The 27,562-nt window shown below is 37.3% G+C and overlaps 1 protein-coding gene across 4 annotated transcripts in view; it reads right to left on the bottom strand.

Moving 5' to 3' along the window:
* The window catches only part of GLRA3 (glycine receptor alpha 3), a 173,796-nt gene that overhangs the window by 133,781 nt on the left and 12,453 nt on the right, over window positions 1-27,562 (bottom strand). For all 4 annotated transcript variants that reach the window (XM_067040029.1, XM_059071044.2, XM_059071045.2 and 1 more), the window contains exon 2: window positions 7,595-7,722. In XM_067040029.1, coding sequence (XP_066896130.1) covers window positions 7,595-7,722 — 128 coding nt within the window. The remainder of the gene's footprint in view (window positions 1-7,594; window positions 7,723-27,562) is intronic.

Genomic DNA, 27,562 nt, shown 5'->3' with positions numbered 1-27,562 from the left:
TAAAGGCTGGACCTACAGGACCAGCACCCCTGAGGGGCGGCTGGGGGAGGGGAGGAGTTCCTACACCCAGCGGGACCCACCCTCAGTTAGCGGTCCAGTGGGGATGGGGGAGACCCTGGGGGTGATGGGGAAGGGGCACGAAGGAACAGAAGGGAATGCGTCCAGTGCTTTCCCTGTCCACTTAGGCACCCGGAGCTTGTTGGGCCCCCAGGCCTAATCCTCTGCCCTCGGAGCCTCCCTCCTGCCGTGCAGAGCCCAAGCCCTGCCCCTACACCCCCACCCAGGGCCCCACCTCTACACTAGGAGACCCCCTCTGAGACCCCCTCCAACGCACTGGGCCTAAACCCCACCCACACACCCTCACTCAGGGCCCCCTACTCCAAACTCCAGAACTCCACGCTCCAGGGGCCCTCCTTCCAACGAGCTGCCTTGCCCCTTCCATGTAGGTCCTAAGCAGAGGCCCCGCCCCACACTCAAATGTCACCCCCCCACCCGCCTAGATCCTATCCCACCCTAAACCCCACCACTGCCTAAGTTCTACCCCCTACCTAAACTCCACACCCATAGGCAAGGCTTTTTTTTTTCTCTTTTTTCCTCTTTTACATTGGGCTCTGTTTTACCTTGTTGATTCATTCTTATTGATTCATTTATATTTTTATTTTTCCTAACAAATATTTTATTTTTCTAATTTTATTTTATTCTTTATACTTTATTGTTCTCTCCTTTTGGCTTGTTCCCCCCGTACCCCCATTTTTTTTCTCTTGTGGTTTTATTTTACCTTGTTGCTGTTGTTTCAATTTTATTTCTATTTTTCCTAATATATTATCTTTCTAATTTTATTTTGTTTTTTATTCTTTGATATTGTACTGCTCCTTTTATTCTTTCTTTCTTTTTTTTTCTGTGTGTGTACCACACCATGCAGCTTGTGGGATCTTGGTTGCCAGGCTGGAGGTCAGGCCCAAGCTCCTGTTGTGGGAGCTCTGAGTCCAAACAACTGGACTAACAGAGAACCTCAGACACCAGGGAATATTAATCAGAGTGAGGCCTCCTGGAGGGCCTAATCTCAGCACCAAGACCCACCTTTATCCAACTGCCTGCAAACTCCAGTGCTGGATGCCTCAGGCCAAACAACCAGTAAGACAGGAATACAGCACCACCCATCAAAAAAATGTTACAGACAAGGAGCAAGGCAAAAACCTACAAGACCAAACAAATGAAGACAAAATAGGCAACCTACCTGAAAAAGAACTCAGAGTAATGATAGTAAAGATAATCCAAAATCTCAGAAACAGAATAGAGAAAATACAAGAAACGTTTAACAAGGATCTAGAAGAACTAAAGTGCAAACAAACAGTGATGAACAACACAATAACTGAAGTTAAAAATACTCTAGAAGAAATCAATAGCAGAATAACTGAGGCAGAAGAACAGATAAGTAAGCTGGAAGATAAAATAATGGAAATAACTGCCAGGGAGCAGAATAAAGAAAAAAGAGTGAAAAGAATTGAGGACAATCTCAGAGAACTCTGGAACAACAGTAAATGCACCAATATTCGAATTATATGGGTCCCAGAAGAAGAAGAGAAAAAGAAAGGGACTGAGAAAATATTTGAAGAGATTATAGTTGAAAACTTCCCTAACATGAGAAAGGAAATAGTCAATCAGTCCAGGAAGCACAGAGACTCCCATACAGGATAAATCCAAGAAGAAACATCCCAAGACACATATTAATCAAACTATCAAAAATTAAATAGAAAGAAAAAAATATTAAAAGCAGCAAGGGAAAAGCAACAAATAACATACAAGAATCCCCATGAGGTTAACAGCTGATCTTTCAGCAGAAACTCTGCAAGCCAGAAGGGAGAGACAGGACAGATTTAAAGTGATAAAAGGGAAAAGCCTACAACCAAGATTATTCTGCCCAGCAAGGATCTCATTCATATTCGATGGAGAAATTAAAACCTTTACAGACAAGTGAAAGTTGGGAGAATTCAGAATCACCAAACCAGCTTTACAACAAATGCTAAAGGAACTTCTCTAGGCAGGAAACAAGAGAAGGAAAAGACCTACAATAACAAACCCCAAACAATTAAGAAAATGGTATTAGGAACATACATATTGATAATTACCTTAAATGTAAATGGATTATGCTCTGACCAAAAGATGCAGATTGGCTGAATGGATACAAACACAAGACTGTTATGTATGCTGTCTACAAGAGACCCACTTCAGACTTAGGGACACATACAGACTGAAAGTGAGGGGATGGAAAAAGATATTCCATGCAAATGGAAATCAAAAGAAAGCTGGAGTAGCAATTCTCATATCAGACAAAAGAGACTTTAAAATAAAGACTATTACAAGAGACAAAAAAGGTCACTGCAGAATGATCAAAGGATCAATCCAAGAAGAAGATATAACAATTGTAAATATTTATGCACCCAACATAGGAGCACCTCAATACATAAGGCAAATGCTAATAGCCATAAAAGGGGAAAGCAACAGTAACACAATCATAGTAGGGCACTTTAAAACCCTACTTTCACCAATGGACAGATCATCCAAAATGAAAATAAACAAGGAAACACAAGCTTTAAATGGCACATTAAACAAGATGGACTTAATTGATGTTTATAGGACAGTCCATCACTCTGTCATATAGAGTGAAGTAAGTCAGAAAGAGAAAAACAAATGCCGTATGCTAACACACATATATGGAATGTAAAAAAAAAAAAAGGTGCTAATGAACCTAGGGACAGGACAGGAATAAAGATGCAGACATAGAGAATGGACTTGAGGACACAGGAGGGGGAAGGGTAAGCTGGGATGAAGTGAGGGAGTGGCATGGACATACATACACTACCAAACGTAAAACAGATAGCTAGTGGGAAGCAGCTGCATACCATAGGGAGATCAGCTCGGTGCTTTGTGACCATCTAGAGGGATGGGATAGGGTGCGGAGGAGGGAGACACAAGAGGGAGGGGATATCGGGTTATATGTATATGTATAGCTGATTCACTTTGTTATACAGAAGAAACTAACACAACATTGTAAAGCAATTATACTCCATTAAAGATGTTTTTAAAAAAAAGAAAAAAAATAATCAAAGAAAACCTAAAAATATAGGGTGTAGAAGTTAAGTCTGTGAACATTTCAGGTGTTCATCTACAGTTTTAGAAAGCCTTATTTTTTTTTGAAGTTTTCAACTTTATTTTATTTTTTTTTAACATCTTTATTGGAGCATAATTGCTTTACAATGGTGTGTTAGTTTCTGCTTTATAACAAAGTGAACCAGTTATACATATACATATGTACCCATATCTCTTCCCTCTCTCATCTCCCTCCCTCCCACCCACCCTCCCTCTCCTACCCATCTAGGTGGTAACAAAGCACTGAGCTGATCTCCCTGTGCTATGCAGCTGCTTGCCACTATCTATCTATTTTACGTTTGGTAGTGTATGTGTGTCCATGCCACTCTCTCACTTTGTCCCAGCTTACCCTTCCCCCTCCCCATATCCTCAAGTCTATTGTCTAGTAGGTCTGCAACTTTATTCCCATCTTGCCCCTAGGTTCTTCAGGAATTTTTTTTTTTTTTTTTTTTTTTTTTTTTAGATTCCATATATATGTGTTAGCATATGGGATTTGTTTTTCTCTTTCTGACTTACTTCACTCTGTATGACAGACTCTAGGTCCATCTACCTCACCACAAATAACTCAATTTCAAGAAAGTCTTATTTTTGAAGAGATTTTTCTTGTTAAAATGACCTTGTGTTACAGAAAAATGAAAATAGAAAATACAGTTTTTTCAAAAAATAACTGTGAATTTTATTCAAGAAGCGTAGTGTCTGGATGGATTAGGAATAATTAAAATGGATAAAGAAGATTCTAACACTTTCCCTGAAAAAAAAAATATGGGCAGAAATGAGTAATAGGTACACATTCCATTCTGGGGATAGAATGAGTTATAGCAGAAGAGACTGTATGAAAATTGGATTTGTGATGTGGGAGAAAAAGATTAATATAGAGAAATATTACAGATTAAAAGACAGAAACCACAGAGACATAGTGAAGGAGAACAATGTTATTTGTAGATAAAGAGAATGGTCATTGGAGACAGAATGAAAAAACCTAACAAAAATGCAATATATAAGAGGAATACACAAACCAGTGATTGCTGACAGAGTACTTTCTGCCTGAATCCAAATTAGTTTTAAGGTTATCAAAGACCAACAGAGGGCCTAAACAATAGAGTCAAAGGAAAGAAACAAAATCTAGAAAAAGCTGGTAGACAGTCTAGTGAAATAATATCTTATTGTCTATGGATATACTTTTATTTTCTATTCAATTGCTTTTTTTCTGTTAAACTGGTTTGCAGTTTCCAGTGATTCCTGGAAACTTCTATTTCAGGATGGAGGATCGAGCATAGTTTTCTTCTCTCCAAATGCATAAAAATGATATTATTGAATAAAAATGAGACTAGATATATCACACCAAAGAGAATGAGAGGAAAATCAGAATTGGTTTAATCACATAAAATATAGAAGGCAGAAGAAAATGGTTGATAGACAAAAGAGAAAAGTCTAAAATAAATGATGATTAGAACTGCATGGAGAAGGAAGCTAAGTGCTAAGAGGTACAAAGTTCAGGGTCATCATCCACAGGAAAAGAAGTGGGTAGTTTGGTGGGGCAGCAGGGGAGGCCATGGACGCCTGTCTCAGGAAGCTCCCTGCTCCCCCATTCATAGTCCCCTAGAACCAGGATGGCCTGGAGTTTCCATAGGTTTGAAGGATGCACATAACTTTTTTTTCTTTTCCTTTTGCAAACATAGCTTATTACGGTGATTGGAAATAATATGATTCTGTAAGCAATGCTGACTTTTTAAATGTTTTCTTTTTCCAGCTTTATTGAGATATAAAAGGCATACAACATTGTGTAAGTTCAAGATGTACAACGTGTTGAGTTGATACACTTGCATACTGCAATAAGATGATGACTTTAGCATTAGCTAACACCTCCATCGTCACATACTTACTGTTTCTTTTTTGTGGTGAGAAATTTTAAGTCTATAATACAGTACTGTTAACTATAATCTCAAGGCTATACATTAGATTCCCAGAATTTATTCAACTTCTAACTCTTCGCAAAAAAAAAAAAAAAAAAATAGTGACTGGGGAAAACAGGGTTCCTGCCAGTACCTCAAAGTGAAAGTCATCGCTATTGTGGCATTTGGAGAACCCCAGACCAAAGCCTCGCCACTCAACACTCATCTAAAGCAAAGCTGTGCCCAGGGCAGTACCATCTCTGTCAGATTTCCTTTCCCAGAGAGAGAAACAGCAGAAAACTATCTCTCTCCATACACAGCAGACAAAACATGTATCAGCACCCAGGCAAATCAACTCAGCCCTTCCTCAATTACAAAGCATTTCCATCACATGCAAGAAAACTCATGGCTTAAAGAGAGTGAACAAGATGAATAAACATAATTACTCCTGCAGGAAAAAAAAGAGGACTTATTGGGCAGAAAAGAAAAACAGAAGAGGTAGAATGCAAGAATGGAGGCATCTAATTAGCAGTCTAGTTAGTGCAAAGAACTTTCATAGCACCTTCTTTGTAAAAGGCCTGGAAAGCCATCAAAGAGATTAAACAGATGCTCACTGGAAGTAAACAATTTTCCTTTTGGAGTGCTTGCCTCAAAGAAGTAGAATTGTGCTGAAGGTCTGTTGAGGCTATTCATCACTAATATTTTTGGACAATTTAATTTTTACCCAATTCAGGTACACGATTTTTATTATTATCATAAAACAACAAACAGATAAACATACAAAATAACACTCGCTTAGCAATGTGCAACACAACCTTCCTGTAGTTTGTGTGACTTATGCCTGGTACTGCAGTGTTTTCTCTCAAACAAATAGGATTTTTTTTTTTTTTTTTGCGGTACGCGGGCCTCTCACTGTTGTGGCCTCTCCCGTTGTGGAGCACAGGCTCTGGACAGATGCGCAGGCTCAGCGGCCATGGCTCACGGGCCCAGCCGCTCCGCGGCATGTGGAATCCTCCTCGACCGGGGCACGAACCCATGTCCCCTGCATCGGCAGGAGGACTCTCAACCACTGTGCCACCAGGGAAGCCCCAACAAATAGGATTTTTTAAAGGTGTACTTATTTTAGAGAAATGATACAAAATAGTACAAATAAGTATCATAATTTTGTTTAAAGAAAAATGTCTACATCTAGAGTTTTTCAAAGTTAGCAGTATATAAAAGAGCAAATACAAAGTTACATTTTAATAAAGTCATTTTATAGTTTTTTAATAATTGTTCTTCTCTATGGTCTGGAAGATAAATTTTGTTTTAATGTAAACGTACTTGTGGAAAAAATCACAAATTTAAAATCAGTGTTCCAGAAATAAATTTTATAATAATGTGTTTGAGACTGAAATAATTATCAATAATATTATTGTTAAATGTTGATAATTTGAAAGGTGAAAATGCTGTCACATTATTATAATTTGCACTTCATTGATTGTTAATTAGGTTGAATATTCTTATTCATTTTCTGCAAATTGTCTGAGAATGTCTCTACTAAGATTTTTTGTTTTCCTCATATGAAATTTATAAATTCCTGAAAGGTCAAACATACAGGTTTTTCTCAATAATTTTATATTTTAAAAACATTTTCCTATTGTCTGATCAGTTATCTAGGTATTTTCTAGGTTTTTATTTTTTCATTAAGATTTTAATCTATGTCCAATGGTCAGGACTCCACGCTTCCACTGCAGGGACATGGGTTCCATCCCTGGTCGGGGAACTAAGGCCCCACATGCCGTGTGGCACAGCCAAAAAAACATTTTTTTTTAATCCATGAAGAAGTGAATACTAAACCATTCAAGTTATTGTAATATATTGTCACATCTGTTTGGCAAATTTCTGTTCCTATTCTTTTTAAAAAATATTTAGTTAGTTTTGTTCATTTATTTTTTTCAAAAAAACTTAGACTAGTGGAATATCACATTATTGATAGTCATGCCCCTAAAGTCTCACAGTATTAATTCCTGGTTTTTGACAAATTGGAAGGGAAAGGGGGAAATCAATTTGAAAATTTATCTTGTTTAATCATCTGTCATACAGAGTGAAGTAAGTCAGAAAGAGAAAAACAAATCCCATATGCTAACACATATATATGGAATCTAAAACAAAAAAAAAGGTTCTGACAAACCTAGGGGCAGGACAGGAATAAAGATGCAGATGTAGAGAATGGACTTGAGGATATGGGGAGGGGGAAAGGTAAACTGGGATGAAGTGAGAGAGTGGCATGGACATATATACTCTATCAAATGTAAAACAGATAGCTAATGGGAAGCAGCTGCATAGCACAGGGAGATCAGCTCGGTGCCTTGTGACCACCTAGAGGGGTGGGATAGGGAGGGTGGGAGGGAGACGCAAGAGGGAGGAGATATGGGGATATATGTATATGTATAGCTGATTAACTCTGTTATAGAGCAGAAACTAGCACACCATTGTAAAGCAATCGTACTCCAATAAAGATGTTAAAAAATAAAACACATGTCATATATTGTAGTAAGCAAAACAATTACCTTTAAAATTGGGTCTGATTCTTGCATCATACCCTGACGTCCTTCCCATTAATTTATCCAGAAAGTCAGAAGGTGACATTGGGGCACTTCGAGACCTTGCACTATCTGTTTCCTTTGTTGCAACCAAACTGCAAATGAGAAAAAATAATACAGATTTTACCCAAAGAAAATGTCTTCCTAACAGTTTTTACCTAGAAATATAAAATAAAAATGCTAAGCAAAAATACAATAAAACAAAAAAATACAGTTTGAAAACAAAATTTTAAAAAGGTTTATATACTGTATAGTGAAGAGTATCATAGCGACAGATAGGTATTTATAGATTTACAGTCAGAATTTATAATTTTTCACATGTATTCACTGGTGACAATATTTAAGTCTGGAAACAAAGCCACTCCAAATTATTAGGCTTTCAAAATCTGTATTTATCCAAATTTGATTTCTGATTGCAATTTTTAGCTAAAATTATCCTAAGTTGTTCAGACATAAGAAAATATGGAAGTTCAGCTGTGAAATACAATTCTTATTGCTTTTATAGAGGAAAAGAACATCACCTTTCAAGTTTTGAGAATTGTTCTCAACAGTAATAAAATTTCAGTCCTATAGATTAAACAACAATGTTCTTTTCTTCAGTTAGAGTGAGTACTTCCTATATTAGTAACATACTCAGTTAAATTCATTCTGGTTTCACTTGGTGTCATTCATATACAGTACATTTTGTTCAGACCTAAAATTTGTGCATGGAGTTTGAGAAATCACCATAAATGTGGTCTGTGCAGTCGGCTATTTTGGGATGAGAACCTGTGTCCAGGAAAGTTAAAGGTTCTTGTATTGTTTTCATTCAAACAGTTTCCTTTTTTCTGCAGCTGCTCATCCTAGAAGCCCACAAATGACTGAACCCCCGACCAGCTCCTCATTTACCTACGTTGGTCCCCAGAAGGGCTAGGCCTACTTACTAACATCAAATGATTCTTTGTATCCACAGAGTTTGCTCAGAAGAGTGAAGCAGGCTCTCTGAACACACATCTGTTTGAAATATTTAGATTCAACCTGATGTTACTTCCTGGCGACTGTCAGTCATCACATCCGCCCAGCTCTGTCACTCAACTTCGAGCATCGCCAAACCCTGAACCTTTGCGGTCACTCTCCGCAGTATCAAGTTATTAAATTCCTCCTGCCAGAATGTTTAATAAGAAGGGAAAATAAACCTTAGAGCCATCACCATTAAATCGTTTACCACATACATACATTCAGTAATTCACAATCACAACGGTAAAATCCAATATCCATGGTAATGTGAGAACAATATTTCTGCAAGTGTAGTATCACAGTTAACAGCACCTATTAACTCTTGCCCTGTTCTAGAGGATATATCTAGTTCTGGACATTCTAAATCACTTATCTTCTCAATAACTTTCATTCTGTCTTTCTTGCTTTCTCTCTAAACAGAAGCTTCTTCTCTCCCTATTCTTCTGGCTCCATATTACTTTGTAAGCATTTATCTCTGATTATTACTGGTCAGTTGAACTCCTTGCCATGCTGATCCCTGGAAAGTTTATTCTAACGTCATCATCATGAAAGAAAAAAACAACCCTACTCTCCTCTCAATAACTCCAGAACTTTCTTTAACCATCTGGCTTTAAGTAACTTTTACCTGCCCTCTTAAGCAGCATTTGTCCACTTTCCATGGCCCAAGAACAGCAGGTAGAAGAAGGCATTGTCAGAGCTCTCCTAGCTACATATTATTGCTTCTAAACTATTCCTTGTATTTCCTTTGCAAAATCCTTCCTTTCAGTTGTCAGAAAATAAACTTGTACATTCTTTTACCAACAAATAAACCAACTTACCTGGATCTGAACCAGTAATACTCTGTCTCTCTACTTTAAAAAAAAATTATAGTTCACTAGGTATGCTGAATTGGCATTCCCTCACATTTTGCACTGAACGGGGGAGATTATCATAGGGTATCCAAGTCAGCGCTATATGCAGTGACATGTAGCCTTAGAAGAGAGATGCAGAGGTACATTTGATGGCAGGCGAAGAGGGAAGGCAGTGTGGCCGAGAAGCAGAGATTAGAGTGATGTGGCCATAGCCAAGGAATGCGAGCAGGCAACAGAGGCTGGAATCGGAAGGGACAGAGTCTCCCCTAGAACCTCCGTGGGAGCGTGGTCTTCCTCACATCTTGTTTTGGGCTCAGTAAACTGATTTCAGACTTCTGTCATCCAGAACTCTGAGAAAATAAATTTCTGCTGTTTTATGACACCCAGTTTGTAGTACATTGTTACAGCAGTCAGAGGAAACTAAAAGAAGCCTTCCTGTGAATTTTTCGTTTTAGTTACTCTACCGTTCAAATCCAAAACTTCTCTGCTGTTCTTTCTATAATTTCTATCTCTCTGTTGGTATTTTGTATTTGGTGAGATATTATTGTCATACTTTCTTTCCAGTTCTTTTGGCATGGTTTCTTTTAGCTCTTTGAATGTATTTTAAATAGCTGATTTACGGTCTTTGGCTAGTAATTGACTTTTCTGAACTAATTCTGTAAAGTCTATATTATTTATCGTATATGTCTATGCGATAGCTTTTCACTTAGCTTAGAGATCAGCTAATGATTGGACAGGGATTTTTTTAAATTCCCAGGACCAATAAATCTCACAGTATTTTCTGGGGGCCCTGAGTTCATGGGGTTTTGCTTCAACTTTGAGTCAGGCAGTTGACAAATCTGCCTTAGCCTTTACCTCCTATTTGCACAGGGCCCAGAGGCCCCCAGAGTTGAGAATTCAGGGTCTCCCTGGGTTTTTCCTGAGCATGCATACAGCCCTGGGTGTATTCATTTGCCAGGACTCTCTTAACAAATTACCACTGACTGGGTGGTTTAAACAACAGAAATTAATTTTCTCACAATTCTGGAGGCTAGGAATCCAAGATCAAGTTGTTGGCAGGGCTAGTTTCCTCTGAAGGCCTCCATCCTTGCTTGTAGGTGGCCATCTTCTCTCTGTGTCTTCACATGGTCCTTCCTCTTTGTGTGTCTGTGTTTTAATCTCTTCCTAGAAGGACGCCAGTCATATTAGATTAGGGTCCACCAATTGGACTCCATTATATCTTAATTATCTACAAATAAAGTCATGTTCTGAGGTATTGGGAGTTAGAACTTCAACATGTGAAATTTTGGAAGGATGCAGTTCAGCCCACCATACTGAATGCTCACAGCCTTGTACATAATGTGTGGACTCCTAGATGCTCAAGAATATGTGGAGCTTTTCTAAACCCCTATGAACATATCATTCTGCTGTTTTTCTTTTAAGATTCATGGTTAGTCTGTTTGCACCCACTGTTCTCTACGGCCTCAGGTACTCATGAAGTTAAAAAATTGACAAACAGGGCTTCCCTGGTGGCGCAGTGGTTGAGAGCCCGCCTGCCGATGCAGGGGACACGGGTTCGTGCCCCGCTCCGGGAGGATCCCACATGCTGCGGAGAGGCTGGGCCCGTGAGCCATGGCCACTGAGCCTGCGCGTCCGGAGCCTGTGCTCCGCAATGGGAGACTCCACAACAGTGAGAGGCCTGTGTACCGCAAAAAAAAAGGTACTGGGATCTTGATTTTTGCCACTGTGAGCAATGTGCCAGTGAAATATGATTATCATTTTAAAGCGATCTCATTTCTCTCTGCAGTTTGATGAGGTCTGGGTTATTTTAAATTCACCTAACAATAAAAATGGTAGTTGCTTCCTGATCTCTCAGGCACAGGATTCGTGTATATACATGATATCATTTTATTCTCATAACAACTTTTCTAGTTAGATATTATTACCTATGTATTACAGATGAAGACACTAAGGTAAAGAGGTTTTTTTTCCCAGGCCACTCAGATATTAAATTTATAAGCCAATATTTTATTTTTATTTTTATTATCTTATTTAATCTATTTTTAAAATTAATTAATTAATTAATTTTTGGCTGCGTTGGGTCTTCGTTGCTGTGTGAGGGGTTTCTCTTGTTGTAGTAAGCAGGGGCTACTCTTCGTTGTGTTGTGCGGTCTTCTCATTGCGGTGGCTTCCCTTGTTGCGGAGCACGGGCTCTAGGAGCGTAGACTTCAGTAGTAGAGGCACGCGGACTCAGTAGTTGTGGCGCACGGGCTTATTTGCTCCACGGCATGTGGCATCTTCCCGGACCAGGGCTAGAACCCATGTCGCCTGCATTGGCAGGTGGATTCTTAACCACTACACCACCAGGGAAGTCCCTATAAGCCAATATTTTAAATCAAATTAAACTTTCCACTGAAAACACTAGAAAAGGTTAAAAAGAAAACAGCTCTGTGCATCGGAGAGCTAAAAACACAGTGAAAAGTCACATGGCTAAGATCTAAGACAAGGAAACTTACAGAAGTGAGTTTCCCTTAAGGATGGCAATAAACTTCAGAGTACCAGCTGAGTGGTTAACAATCTGTGTACAAGTTTCGAAAGCTTTATGGATTTTCAGGGGACAAAAAGGCGTGAACTCCTATGATTTGGTCTGAGATTGCAAAGAATTAGAATTGCTGAGTAAGAATGAATCAGAAATACAGAAGTCTTAGCAGGAAGCTAAGCATAGATTGGAATTGTCTCAGTTTCTGAAACTGGAATAAAATAATCACAGATTTCTAGCAACCTAGCTGAGAAAAACAAACATACATCAAACTCCTGCTATTCCCACACAAGCTTGTATCTCTTCCATTCTTTTCAAACTCGGTTAATGGTAACAAAATCTTTACATTTCTCAGGTGGAAAATCTTTGATAACTCTTGACTCCTCTTGTATTCCACATATCATATCTTTCTAGTTGGTCGTACCTTATAATTTTATCCATAATCCAACCACATCTCACCATATCCTCTTCAGCTCCTCTGGTACAACCTACCACTAGGCATTACCTTTGGAATACTCATTGGTCTTCTATTCATTTAATTAAATTCTACTTATCTTTGTGATCTTGGTTTAAGCATCATTTCCTCAGGAAGCCTTACCTATTCTATCTCATTTTTCAAAATCCTGTTATAATATTTATCAGATTTGTATCTCATTAATAGCACTTGTTACAATTGTAATTGTATTTTAATAAGATTAATCAATGTCTATCTCTGACTTTATAGGATCTTCTACTTAAGCAAAACTCATGACTGTTGCATGTGTTTTAATAGACCCAGAAGTAATCCAGAGCATCCACAGTAAATAACTGGATAAGTATTTTTGAAACGAATTAACTAAATATAGTGATGGAGAGGTCAAACATTATACACCAGAGAGTGTCCAACATTTTCATCCTTCTGTGTTTCTGCCCAAGTTAGAAGTCATGCTTATGAATAATCAGGGAAGAACCTAGAACAAATACTTAGAAGCAGGGAAAAATCAGGATATAGAAATCTGAAAGAGAAAATTAAAGCAAAGTTATATGTCTGAAAATCATCATTTAATGGTGGAACTGGAGAGTTGTCAATTAGAATGTGATGGGTGCTTTTTTAACCAGACCTGATTGCAGTGGTGTCTACATTCAGTGCGTACATAAATTGGGACTTGGTACGTATGTCTGTTCAATGCTTGCTAGTTGTCAGTGGTAAGTTACATATTGTTTATGTGTTTGTATATGAAGGGTTATAGGTGAGGGATAGGAGGTGGAGGGATAGGATAGGTGGAGAAGGAGGACTCCAGTAAAAGTAGATGACAGGGATAGATAGTGTAGTCATCTGAGGTTTCTTAACTCTAATCTTTATACAAGTTTGTTCGTTTCATCTACAAAATTTATTTTTGTCATAAAGTCACTCATTTTTACTAAATGCTTTCAAAATGCTGTGCTCAAAACTCATGCTAATTGTTATAACTTCTACTATAACTTCTATGGAAACTGTCTATTCTCGTGAGTAATAGTATAGTTTTGACATCAGCTTATTTCAACTGAAAAATCTAAAAGGCCATAACACAGCTAATTAACTCACTGATTTGTAACTTCTTACTGACTTGTTTATTTTAAAGAATGCTAATTAAGCATTTTAGAAACATTGAAAATTACTTAGAATAGACTCAATAGTTCCTATTATGTGTCCAGTGCCCAAGATAATTAAATGAAAATCATCATAGTAGAATGGTTGAAGCTCCAGATGGACAGCCAGGAGGCTTACATTTTGTTCTAGTTTTGTCATTAACTAGTTGTTTCATGTTGGGCAAGCCAGATATTCTTTAACCGGTATAATAATGGAGACTTAAAAGTGGCACACATTTTTCACAGTAAAACAAGCGACATATTCTACACATATGTTTCAAAAAATGTCAAATTCTTATGCCAATGTTTGGATTTTGCCTTTGATAACATGATTCGTTTGGTCAGGGATATTTTTAATTGAAATAAAGAGAAATTCACTCAAGCTAATTAACGTAAAATGGCCCTGAATGGTATAACAGTATCTCATGAAATCCAAGTGTAGAAAATACCAACAAAGAAATACTGAGCACCATAAAGAAAAAATCTGATGGACCCATCCTAGCTTATGAATGCAGTTCATGGTTGAAGGCACCTTAGTAAGAGAAATTCAAAGTCATATTGCAAATGTATAATTATAGAGGCCCTAACTGACACCCTTGTTTACCACTCTTCCTTAAATAACTTCTTATTCAGGACATCTAGTTTTCAGAAATCAACTATTGAATGAATATTTAAAGCAATTCTGGTTTTATATTGTCTTTAGTTTAATAGTTTTATTTCAGTTCTGGTATTCTAGCAAGATTTTAAATAATCAAAAGAAGTCTATCAATTTGTATAAATTCAGTGAACACTTCTAGGAGGAGGGGCTGCTGAAATAGTAGTCCAGAATTTCAGGCAGAAAAAGACTGAATAGACATACAAGAGAAAATATCTTAGAACCTGTGGTGTCATGGGAAGGACATAGACTAAAGGAATGTTCGTGTGTCTGGAATAGAGACAGAAAGTGTCAACGTAATAACAAATGAGGCTTGAGACGGCTGTAGGTACCCAATCATGCAGTGCCTCATGGATCACATTTTGGACTTTTGTCTTTACAGCTCCCATTTGGAAACAATTCCTGTGGTCAAAGTGAGAGCTGAGGATAGTGTGAGTAATTTTGATTGCAGTGGGGTTGGAAAGAGTAGAATAATCTAAGAGATATATATATATCACTGATAAAATCCACAAAATTTAGTGATCGTTTCGTACTGGTTGGGAATGAGGAAAATGTTTCAAGTATGATTGCAATGATTTTTAAAATGCTTATTTATATTTTTTGACACACCTCCCTTCAAAGGGTGGAGCCTAATTTTCCTCCTCTTGAATGTTGCCTATACAGACTAAATTCTTAATGACATGAATTCTGTAGTTTGATCGTAAAATGCATTGCTACTTCCACCCAGCTCTCTTTTGGGTCATTCACTCTTTCCTCAGTCACTCAAGTAGCTACTTGGAAGAAAATGAGAGCTTCTACCAATAGGATTCACGAACTTGCCAGTCATTTGACTGAGCCAATTTGAAATCAGATTCTCTTCACTAGTCAAGCCTTCACGTGGCTGCAACCATGGCTGACATCTTGACAGTAACCTGATGAAAGATTCTGAGCTAGAACATCTACTTAAGCTTTTCCTGAATTTCTGACCCATGCGATGAACATTCATTGTTGTTTCAACGCACTAAATTTCAGGATAATGTGTTATGCAGCAGTAGTTAAGTGATATCAACCCAGCTTTCTGGCTTGAGCAACTGTATGAATGGAAATATCACTCACTGATATAGGACAGTGGGAAAAGGCGGACCAGCTTTGAGAGTTATGATAATGCATTCAATTCTGGAGCTGTTGAATTAAAGCATGGTTTTAAAACATCTAAGAGACACATATCCAATATCATAGGTTATCTATATTGAAAAACAAAATTTTGCAATGATATTTTACTGGATGGTTTCTTTGAAAACTTTTAGTAAGTATGCTGGGCACCTAAGGGCCATCACACTTGCCACCCCTTCTGCCTAAACCAGTCTCCTCTAGATCCCACTGTATGGCTCCCTCGTCACCTTCAAGTCTTCACTCAAAAGGTCTCCTTGAAAATGCCTTCCCTTCTGCATATACACACTGCTATATATAAAACAGATAACTAATAAGGACTGACTGTATAGCACAGGGAACTCTACTCAATACACTGTAATGACCTATACGGGAAAAGAATCTAAAAAAGAATGGATATATGTATATGTACAACTGACTCCCTTTGATATACAGCAGAAACTAACAACATTGTAAATCAACTATACTCCAATAAAAATTAATTTAAAAGAAGAAAATGTCTCCCCTTCTCACATTTTCTCTCTTCCCTGTTTCTGCTTTACTTTTCTCCATATAAAACATACTATTAGATAAAATACTATTCATTCACTTATTTATTTTTAGGTCTTCCTCTACTGGAAGATAACTTCATAAGAGCAGGGATTTTTGCTTATTTACTATTATACCCCCAAATCCTGGAACACTGAATGGCAAATAGGAGATATTATATAAATATTTTTGGAATAGAATAGTAAAAATAATACTTGAAATATGTCATTAGATGGATAAACAACCTATTTTTTTAAACCAGGAAGATTAGGAACTGAGTAAACTTCAGTAGATCATATAATTTATTATTGTTATTTTCATGGAAGTTAGGTCTTCAAGAGAGTAGTCCAAGTAAAGATATGTTTCCCCAGTGATGTTACCTGACAAAATCAGTGATTCAAATCTTTCAACTTTAGTGTAGCTCCAGAGAACAATAAAACCACCCTTTATTTGATTTAGAGTATCACTGTCTCTTTGGGATGTAGGGCACATAGAGTCTTTGTCTGGATGCCACTTCATATTTTCTCTTAGAGAAATGTCTTCCTTGAAAAGATCAGGTGCAAACTAGAGCAAAGACTTCTGAAGTTTATAGTTCATGTTCTTATTCCATTTAAACATTTAAATCATTTTCTTTAATCTGAGAAGTTCAAAGATGTTAATCAAGCATTTACAATAATTAGGTTTAAAATTGTAAACTTAAATCTGTAGCTTTATACACATACATCATTACACTGATAGCTGTATGCATAAGCATTTCCTTAAAAGTATGTTTAATTCCCCCAAAACAACAACAAAAGCAAGTTTTTAAAAATCTAAGAATAAACCAAACAAAAAATTTCAAAATTCCTATGGAAGAGTAAAATGAGCAGATTGCCAAGATAAGACAAAGAAGAGTGTTTGTTCTTCTATATTTTATTTAATAGCTAACATATATATGTATGTATATATACGCATAGATATATGTGTACACATATATTATTTATATGTGCATCCATATACATGAATATACACACATTTATCTAGATTTATATACTCATGTATATAGATACACATATACATACACATCACATATTTCTGTGTTCATTCAGTTATAGGTACATGCTAAAAAACAGTTACTTGAAGACTCTAGATGCAGTAGATAAAAATACCAATCAAGTATCTGTGGGCAAGGAGTGTACAATATGGTAGAAGAAACAGACAGTAAACAAACACAGAAGCAATCAAGATAATTAGAGATTGTTCTACGTTCTCAGGAGAAAATAGCCAGGATGATGAAACAAAATAAATGAGAGAGTCTGTGTGGGATGGGATGGTTGGTGAAGACCTTCTAAGGAATTGAAATGTGAGCTGAGTGGGAACAGAGGGGAGAACACCCCAGGCAGAGAGAGCCGCTCCTCCAGACTAGTGGTGCTGGGACAGCCAACAATCTATCGGCAGAAATAATGTGAACTTGATCTATTTCATAGCCTGAATATAAACGAATTTCAGATGATTAGAGCTCTAAATAGAAATATGTAAAGAATTAAATGATATATTTTAAAATAGTTCAAGAGCAAGCATGTGTATTTATTTCCTCTTTCTTGCAACATTCATTAAAGTAATATCAAATGACAAAAGAGGTATAAATTTTAATTAAAAGACAACAGGAAGGAGATGTCAGCAAATCAGAGATTCTTACAAGTTCTGGAAGATGAGAAGAGAGGACAGAATAGAAAGATAGATGGAGAGAGAGCAGTGGAGGAGAATTTTCAGAAATGGATAAAAACACATATTTTCAAAGTGAATGAGCCCACTGAGTTCTAATAGAGAATTATGTCTAGAGCTATTGTTGCAAAATTGCCAAACATTAAGATTTAAGAGAAGATCCTGAAGGATTTTGAAAGAAAAAGGAAAACACAAAAGAATGAGACCAGACTGACTTTAGGCAAAGGGGTATTTATGCATGCTAAAAGACAACAAGAAAAAGCCGTGAGAGTTCTTGGTGAAAATGGTTTTTATTCCATATTTTCAATCCAGTGGACCAGCCAATCTATGAATCAAAGGAGAAGTTATTAAGCAGTCCCAAATTCAAGTAATGGAATAGTCTACCTGCGTAAATGCTTTCTTGGGAAAATCATGGAGAATATACTGTAGCAAAATGAGGAAGTAAACCAAGCAGTAGAATCCTGGAAGGAGCTGATACAACTCAGAAAGTAATAATGGGATTTCCTCAGATGAGATCTATGCAAAAAGGCTCAGAAAACAAACATATTGTTTTGATCAGAAGAAGAGAGAAATATAGTAAGGCCATTTTGCTGTCAGGGGCCATGAAGCTTAGAGTATATTGCATAGACAAAATGGTAGGATTAAGAATGTGAGGGGGAAAAAAATGAGTCTGAAGAAGCATTTAATGTAAGTAAAGACAGAATAAGACAATTAGAAAATTTAAAGAAAACAAAATGTAAAACAATAACAATATAAGAATGTTATTCAGATGTATGGAAAAGACCTTCAGAATAAGAAAAACACACAGACATTTAAAAATGGTTGCTCTTAGGAAGGACAGCTAAGTACAGGGAAGATGGGCTTGAGAAGGGCTATGGACAATGTTAAAGCTCTATACCATTTGTTTATTTAATCTACAGGCAAAGTATACTTTGAAAAAAGACTGCAGTAAAGGATTCAAAATATACAAGAATGTGTTTAAAACTTGTCACAGACAAGGCAAGACAAAAAGGGAAGGCTGATTTATTTAGTACCCACACTTACTCTTTTTCTTTGTTAGATATTGAAAATGTACAACATGACAAGCATTGTTATGGGGGCTTGAATTCAGCAACAAATGAAACAGACCCAAATCCTTTATCTTCATGAACTTACAGTCTAGCAAAATGGAACATAGTTAGCAAGATCTGTAACAAATTAGTAACTTAGGTACTGTTTTGAAAGAAAGGAGAATTCAGAGCAGAGCAAACTATAATCAGAAGTGATAGGACGTGAGGGTTAGCATTATTGTAAGTAAGGGTAAGTTAGGGTAAAGCTTCACTGAGAAAGGGATGCTTCATCCGGGTGTGGAAGGAGGCCAGGGAGTTGGCCACCTGAGCACCCGAGGAAAGAGTATTTATTCCAGGCAGAGAGAGCGACCGACCGTCGCAAAGGTCTAAGCCAGGAGCATGCTTGATGTATTCACAGAACCAGAAGGGACTAGAACCGAGTCAGCAGGGGGGGATAATAGTGAGAAATCAGATCAAAGGGTTAAGTGGAACAACAAATCATGTGTAGGCATGAGTCTTTATAACGAATTTGCTTTTAGTTTGAATGAAATGGCAGATTTTAAGGCATTGAGTAGATCCATGGAGTGACTTGCCTTTCACTTGTAAAGAATCACCATGACTGATCTGTTAAATCCAGACTAGGGTGGGGCTGGGATGGCTTGGCAGAGACCAGTTAGATTACTGTCATAGTCCAGGTGATGACTGCTCAGACCGAGTTGCCACACTGAAGGTGATGGGAACTGGTCATATTTTGGAGGTATTTTAAAGTTCGAGACAAGATGATTTCTTGACTGATTAGAGTAAAAAAGAGAGTGTTCAAGGGGAAGTACATGCTTTTTGGCCTAAGTAACTGGAAGGATAGATGTGATTAACCAAAATGGGGAAAACTGTGAGAGGAGTTGGTTTGGGGCAAGAATCTGGAGACTGGTTTCAGACGTGTGCAGTTTGAGATGTCCATTTGATGTTCTAGATGCTGAGTATGCAGATAGTTCTATGGGTCTGAGGAATGACATCCTTTTTTTTTTAATTGTTTAAGGCACAAATTTGGAAAGTACTATAGACATATAGATGGTATTTAAAGACTTGAGACTGGAGGAGGCCACCAGGGAGTAAGTACAGATAGAAAGGAGAAGAGAGGGAGGAGGAGGAAACAGCAAAGCAGACTGGGAAGAGCAGCCAGTGAAGTAGGAGGAAACCCAGTAGAGTGTCGTGTCCTGGAAAGCAGTTAGAATAAGTACATCAAGGAGGAGGGAGTGATTAACTGCTAAAGGCTGTGGACTGGTTGGTTAAGATGAGAACTGAGAATTAGCCATTTCATTTTGCCAGCTGGATGACAGCTATGACCCTGACAAGTGCAGTTTCAGGGAACTGGTGAAAGTGAAAGACTAATTAGAATGGGTTCAAGAGAGAATTAGAAAGAAATTGTGGCTGTGAGTAGGGCTCTAATGTGCAGATCTTTGAAATAATGCATCAATATTAAAAACTTATGCACAACAAGAAGCACCATAACAAATTGAACAAGCAAATTAAATAGTAGATAGCTAACAAACATTAACATCTGAATTGTATAAAGGACTCCAATGAATCATTTAGAAAAATGGTAATCCAATGGAAGAACAGGCAAAGGATATGAATAAGCAATTCATAGAAAAAGAAATAGAAATGTACAGTTAGTATAAAATAGTTTGCTCGAACTCAGTTGTAATCAAGATATGCTCATTTAAATAGAGACTAGATAACCATTACAATTGTCAAAATTTTAAAGTTTAGTAATGTCAAGAATTGATGAGTATATGGATAAAAGGTATCTCTAAATGCAATTTATACACTGAAGGGCAGCATATATACCCATTTTAAGGGGGTATTTTATGGTCTATATTTAAATTATTGACATCTTCCTTAAGACCCAGCACTATTTGATGTACAATTGTTGGTATTAATAAAAATAGAAAATTACCTACATAGCTATCAATGTGTTTTTTTAATCTCTGATATGATCCTACTTTAGATTTGTACAGCAGTAAACAAAATAAGGTTATTCTACATGTTCTGAAGTAGAAAGTAAAGAAATACCATTGAGTGAAACAAATAGCAAGTACAAAATAATATTTTTAGTGTACTCTTGGGATGCAAGGGGCTTCAAAACTAGCATCCTTTCCTCAGCTCCCTAAAGTATGAAACAATTCGATAAAGTTTTTCAAGAGGGTAAAGGATTGGGGATCATAACATCATCTTATAACTGATTTTATAAAGCTGATTTAGGGGAAAGCATCTGATATCTGAAGACACATTGGCTTCCTAATGCTGAATTGAAAACACAATCATGTATTACCTAAGTAATTATAAATAAGTAAAATTAGTTCACATAAATACTTTGAAATTGATTTTAATTAAGTACCTATAATGATTAAATTCAAAATTATAAATACAGATTTGGGGGTTTTAAACATCAATTGTTATAGCAGTTGCATACATAAGCTTTTCAAAAAGTGCTAGTTACATTCTGAATCCCAATAGCAACATTCAATGGAAAATGTTATCAATATCACCTTTCCTTTGTCTAATCAGTGAAATAGCACTTGATTTCTTCAAGCCAATCATGAACTATAAAATGTTTCTCATAAATATGGTTGACCCTCTCTTCCTTCTAGGAATGGATATTCTTTCTTTTTCTCTCTGACTTATCCAAAAAAGACTTCCTCCTTTAGCCTGATTCTAGACCATGTCTACAGATGATCTTCCAAAACCCTCTTATTTAAGTTGTGTCCACTCACCACACACACACACACACACACACACACACACACTCACACACTCATACCCAGGAGGTGTAAAGTACTTCACCATCTCTAAACATTTTCTTCCAACTGAAAAATGATCAGGGAATCTGATCTGACTGTGGAGTACGGTGTGCTCTTGGACAATAAACTTAATAAAAACGTTGAACCATCAACAAAACCAAAATTAGAAAGAAAGAATCTTCTTAGAAGAGTAGACTTTACTTTTCCTTCAGTCAGGAAAGACTCAAGGCACTCTAGGAGACTCAATGGCAATCGTTCAAAACCCAGAATGTGCCCTAATTACATGTTTGTCTTAAAGAATTTTTAGAATTTTTTTGCTTAAATGCCATGTCCTCCACATTGCCTTTATTTGCTTGTCTGAGGGGGAAATGATCTCTCCTCCACTGAATTCTTATAGGCCATTTGGTTCTATCAGTCACTGGTTTCCATTGTTGACACGTGAAACTGACATGCCATGATCTCCTCTGCTAGCTGGAAACGTCAGGGCTGAGGCAATGTCCTATCCCTCACCTCATTGGAATTAAATCAACAAATAGCACTAATATACTTACTTCGCTGTAATTTCTAGTCTTTCTAGAGCTCAATTTTTTTTTTTTTTTTTTTTTTTTTTGGTACGCGGGCCTCTCACTGTTGTGGCCTCTCCCGTTGCGGAGCACAGGCTCCGGACGCGCAGGCTCAGCGGCCATGGCTCACGGGCCCAGCCGCTCCGCGGCATGTGGGATCTTCCCGGACCGGGGCACGAACCCGTGTCCCCTGCATTGGCAGGCGGATTCTCAACCACTGCGCCACCAGGGAAGCCCAAGAGCTCAATTTGATGAAGGGTGAATAACCTGAAATTCAGTTCAAGAGCACTTTGTTCCTTATATCCCAAATATACCTCAACCAGTTTAACTTGTCCAAAAATCACTGAGTGTGGTTTCAGAACTATTTTTCTAATGATAATTAGGAAATGATTACATCAAACCAATGGGGGGAATGTTGATTAAGAATTGTGTTGCTCTCCTGAATCTTATTTGACAAAACACCACTCAGACCTTTAAAATGTGCATAAAACTTTTTTAAAAACACATTCTCTAAATTTCATTTTAATCTATGTGCACTGTACCAAAAATGTCATAAAAATACAGTAAAAATAAGGGGAAAAAAGCACCGTAATCCCACAAGCCAGAAATGAATGATACAGAAATCATCCTTTTACTTGAGATGTTTAACTGAGTTATATTTACAAAGGAAACAATACAGCAGAAGTAGTACTGCTTTGTTTTGATCTAATTGTGCTTGCATGAATGCTTACTAATAAAATGCATTTTTCTAAATCCCCAAATCAATAAGATTGAGGGCATAAAACCATGATATTTTTAAAGCACGAGTCTCTGAGTCTCTGAACCTGAAAAGAAATGTACGCAGAATATTAAAGTGGAGCCACACTAAGGTTTTTTTCTGCAATAATATTGAACCAGCAGAGCACCAACTTATTCAGATTATGGTAGATATTCCCTTTTGTGTGACTACAAATGTTTATGTTAATGTCACCTTTCAATGGAATGTGATCTGACTTAAGCAATTTTCTTCCCGTGGTGCAGGAAGCCCTACATTTGCCTGTTCATTACATTCCTTTAAGGAGAAATGAATGGCACAGAAAAAAGAAGGGCATCAAACAATAAAGCAAAATGGAGTTTGTAATTGGAAGTGGTAAGGAAAGGTAAATATAGTAGTGAGTATAGTGTTCAATTTCCCTCTAGCGAAAATTAGACTATACATCAAGGTTTTCATTGGATTATATTCTTTTTAAAAATTGAGAGTGAGAAGAGCTTAGCAAGATACAATCAGTGACTGTACATCATACTTAAAGCTAATCATCTGAAGTTATATACACCCTTCTCCCTATGCCTCACCTCCATTCTTTCTTCCCCTTTCCACTTTCCTTCTATTTACGTGCCTAAACTATTTGGGACAAGACATTTACAGTTTTCCAGGAAACAAAAGGATTGTAAAAGCTTCTGCATTATAGAAGTTATTTTCCTCTTTCTGTAAGAACATATGTTTTCCTTTAATCAAGCATAACAAAATCTCTGGAGATAATGCCTCCTAGGAAAAGACTACCTATTTTCAAGATGCAAAAGAAACGGGTCAGAGATGTGAGTGTACACACCTACGCTGCCACACATGGTGTTCATGTATAGAACCCTGAGAAGAGCAAAACGTTTGAAAGTGGGTCTCATTCTAATAGTTTTTGATGAAACTATTCATTAAAAAAAAAAAAACTTACTGTGATTCTAGCTGCATGAGTCACATTTCACCTTTTAAAGAATGATGTGATCGTTCCTTTTTCTACTGGAGAAGAGCTTAAATCACTGTGCTCTTTTGGAAAAATAAGCAGTTAATTTGAATTAGGTGATGTGGGTTCTACCTCTGACTTTGCCACCTAAATGAGCGAGGCCTGAATAAAGATCATGTCCTAGGCTTCATGTCCCTCCTCTGCAGAGTGATGGGGGCTTTGGCTCTCACGGGGCTGGACCGACTCTTCCAAGAAAGCTGGGAGCACAGCCTGCCCAGTACCAGAGGTAATGTAGACTCGGCTATATTCTGTGTCTTGTAACCATTAAATCAGCCTAAACCTGTCTGCTTCTTTGTTCATCTTTATCTCGACTAATGACCTTGTCTCCTACTTCAAAGAGATAACTGAGCACGCAACGGCATTACAAAATCACAATTCCCGTCTCTACCGCCTGCCACATTCTGCCTCCGGTTCCAGAGAAAGACTTAAGACTCGTGGTTCGAAAGCGACCCTTCAACGACTGCTCTTAAAACTCTTCCTTTTCACCTCATCAGTGACTTTGCCCTCTCTCTTCTGAACCTCTCTTGTGTTTTCCTAAGCATTTCCTAATCTACTGACTTCTTTCTTCCAGGATGCGAGCAAGCTCAAATCTCCTTTCACTGTAAAAACAAAACTAAACAAGCAAATGAAGAACTGCCTGCCGCATCTGTGTCCCCTGTTACTTCCTCATGCAGTAGCCTCTTTTAAAAAGGGGAATCTATATTTTTCTTTGATGCACAATTCAATGTTCTAACATAGTTGCACATGTATTTTTGCACCAAAAGGCTACTTATAATCTTCCACATTTCTTTTGGTTTTTATGGCATTTGATATTATTGTGTTATTGATCATCCTTTTATTTCCAAACTTTTCTTTTGGTTGTATGACACACTCTGTGTTAGTTCTCATTTCTCTCTTATTATAATCCCCATCCTTTTTTTTTTTTTTTTTTGGCCAGTACCTCTCCTTCTCATCCCTTAGAAGCTGGTGTTTTTAAAACAGTGCTTTTCAAATCTGAATGTGCTTTATGACTCATCTGCCGGGCTGGATAAAATGCAGATTCTGACTCAGTGAGTCGTGGTGGGATTCAGAGTTTGCAGTTCTAACAGCCTCTCAGGTGATGGTGATTCTTCTGGTTAAAGGACCACATTTTGAGCAGCAGTGCCCTCGGCAGGGAAGGACTTTTTGACATCTGCAAGCCCCAGTGGATTACAGGTATACTGTGTTAGCCACAGCTCAGCCTGCAATGTGTGAGATGGGGCAGCTAGAGCCAGGCTTGATGACTGAGAGTCACCAGGCTTATCTGTTTGTACAATGAGATGAAACATCCATGTGTGCTCAAGTATTAAAAAATGTAGGAAAACTTGCCCCAGAATTCTAGCCATCCAATCTTATCTAGTCCCAGGTCTTGTGTTCTCACCTCTGTGCTGAAGTTTTCCATCAACTGGATATCTCAAAGGCATTACATTCATCATACATATCTGGAACTTAACTTATGATACTTTTCTACATGGCTATGCCTCTTCTTTTATGCCCTATTCTTGTTATGGCACTATTTTTCACCCAGTTACTAAAGGTATAAATATGAGGCTTATCCTAGACCATTCTCTCTTGATCCTCCACATCCAAGCAGCGGACAAGACTTTTTTTTTTTTTTTTGTCATTTCTCGTATTGCTCCTTTCTCTCCATTTTTGGGATGTCCTATTGCATTAACCGTTTCCTACTCTCCCTGAGGCCACTTTTTCCCCCCCTCACTGTGAACATACTTTCTATTAAGTTCTCCATATTGCTTCCTTTTTTTGGGTAATAGTTATACTTTATTTATATACTGGAATATTTATTATTATCACAAACATTCAACCATTCTGCTTGAATATAAGCAGCATAATGTGTTGTAGAAAAATAATAAATTTTCCCTTTCTCGAGAAAAATCAAGGTAATGGTCCCAATTTGTTTATTTTTCTGCAAATATTAGGATTGAAAAACTAAGAAAAAGAGGATAAAAATAAAAATAATGCTAAACACTGAAAATTAGAAGAGTCAACCATGATGTCTACTATTTAGAATAAGCTGATGTTTAGAAACATTTGAAAAAGTCTTGGAGATTTTCAGAGTTCTTAAGTTTTCTTCAGTGTTTACGGTAACTTGAACTAACCTGCAAAATTATCAGTGTTCCCTTTTTTCTGTATAATAATTTGGAAATGATTCATATTATAAAAAAGAAAAATATACAACCCCAATTTTAAAAATTAATATTTGAAAAACAATTAATTTTGGCATAAAGTAAAAGGTGGTATAGTTGAAACATTTTGAGAAACATTTTAAAATGGAAACTTCTTGGGACTTCCCTGGTGGTCCAGTCATTAGGGCTCGGTGCTTTCACTGCTGTGGCCCTGGGGTTCAATCCCTGGTTGGGGAAGTAAGATCCCACAAGCTGTGTGGTGTGGCAAAAAAATAAAATAAATAAAATAAAATGGAAACTTCCCTTTATTCTGGAAAATTATATAAAAAATATGATCTACATCCTCTCCAGCCTTGTCTCTCATCCCATGCCTGACATATAATGTAGCTTCCAGCCACATTGAACCAGCTGTGGTTCCTACATTTTTCATGCTGGTTTGTGCATACATCTTTGCACAGGCAATTGATTCTGCACAGACCACCTTTGCTTCTCACTTTGACAATTCAATTCAAGGACCACATCTTTTGAAAAGTTGTCCTGCCTCCACGCTGCACCCCCCAACTAACAATTATGTGCCCTCTTGTGCACTTAGTGAATCCTATGTTCTCATTAAAGCAGTTCTCTCTCTCTCTCACACACACACACACACACACACACACACACACGTATTATCACTTTCCTGTTTATCTCTCCTCTAGACAAGTGCTCTCCAAACTTCTATAATTGCCCACTCCAAAACTTTAAAAATATCCAAACATGCACTTCCAATAAATGTATACATATTATGTATATGCTTGCATGTATATGTATTGATAAATATGTTCCTTGACAATATTTCACTCATATATATGCATATTACTAGTAATCCATATATCAAATTTGCCTGAGGCTTATTTTATTTTTATCAATTTTTATTTTTTAAAACATAGTGATTCAATATTTTTATAGATTGTACTTCATTTGTAGTTATTATCAAATATTGGCTCTATTCCCTGTGCTGTACATTACATCCTTGTATCTTATCTATATTACTTCTTTAGTGATATTTCTGAGACACAATCTGATCATGCTCCTTTCCTACTTGTAATAATTCCCTTTGGCTTCACCTGAAAGACTGCGTTCCATAATGGTGAATGTAAAATATGAGCTGGAGCCTCTGGACCTTCCTTCGCATGCACTTCCAAAAAGCCAAACATGCCACTTCCATTTGCAACTTAGTGGCCAGAACTTGGCCACATGGACACTCAAAGCTAAGAGTGAAACTGAGAAATCTTTAACTTCTTGGAAAAGCCTTTAAAGATAAGCCTCCTCTTCTTTTCTGATAGCTGGAAAGCAGCTATGATTTCTGAAATCAGAGCATCTATCTTGGATCTCAAGGAAGAAATCCTACATTAAGAATGACAAAACAAGAAGACAGAAAGATCAGTAAACTCCCATTCCAGATGTGGTCTGGTTGCTTCCATGGTTTTTCTTTTTCCTTTTTATGAAAGAAAAACAAATCTTTCTTAAACCAATATTATTGTGCACTTTCTGTCAGTCACAAATGAACCTAATCTCAACTAACACAGCTATAAAG

The sequence above is a fragment of the Kogia breviceps genome, chromosome 8 (genome assembly GCF_026419965.1).
Source record: "Kogia breviceps isolate mKogBre1 chromosome 8, mKogBre1 haplotype 1, whole genome shotgun sequence".
NCBI classification, from domain to species: domain Eukaryota; kingdom Metazoa; phylum Chordata; class Mammalia; order Artiodactyla; family Physeteridae; genus Kogia; species Kogia breviceps.
Note: the sequence above shows the minus strand (reverse complement) of the source record. Positions and strands in the feature narration are given on the sequence as shown.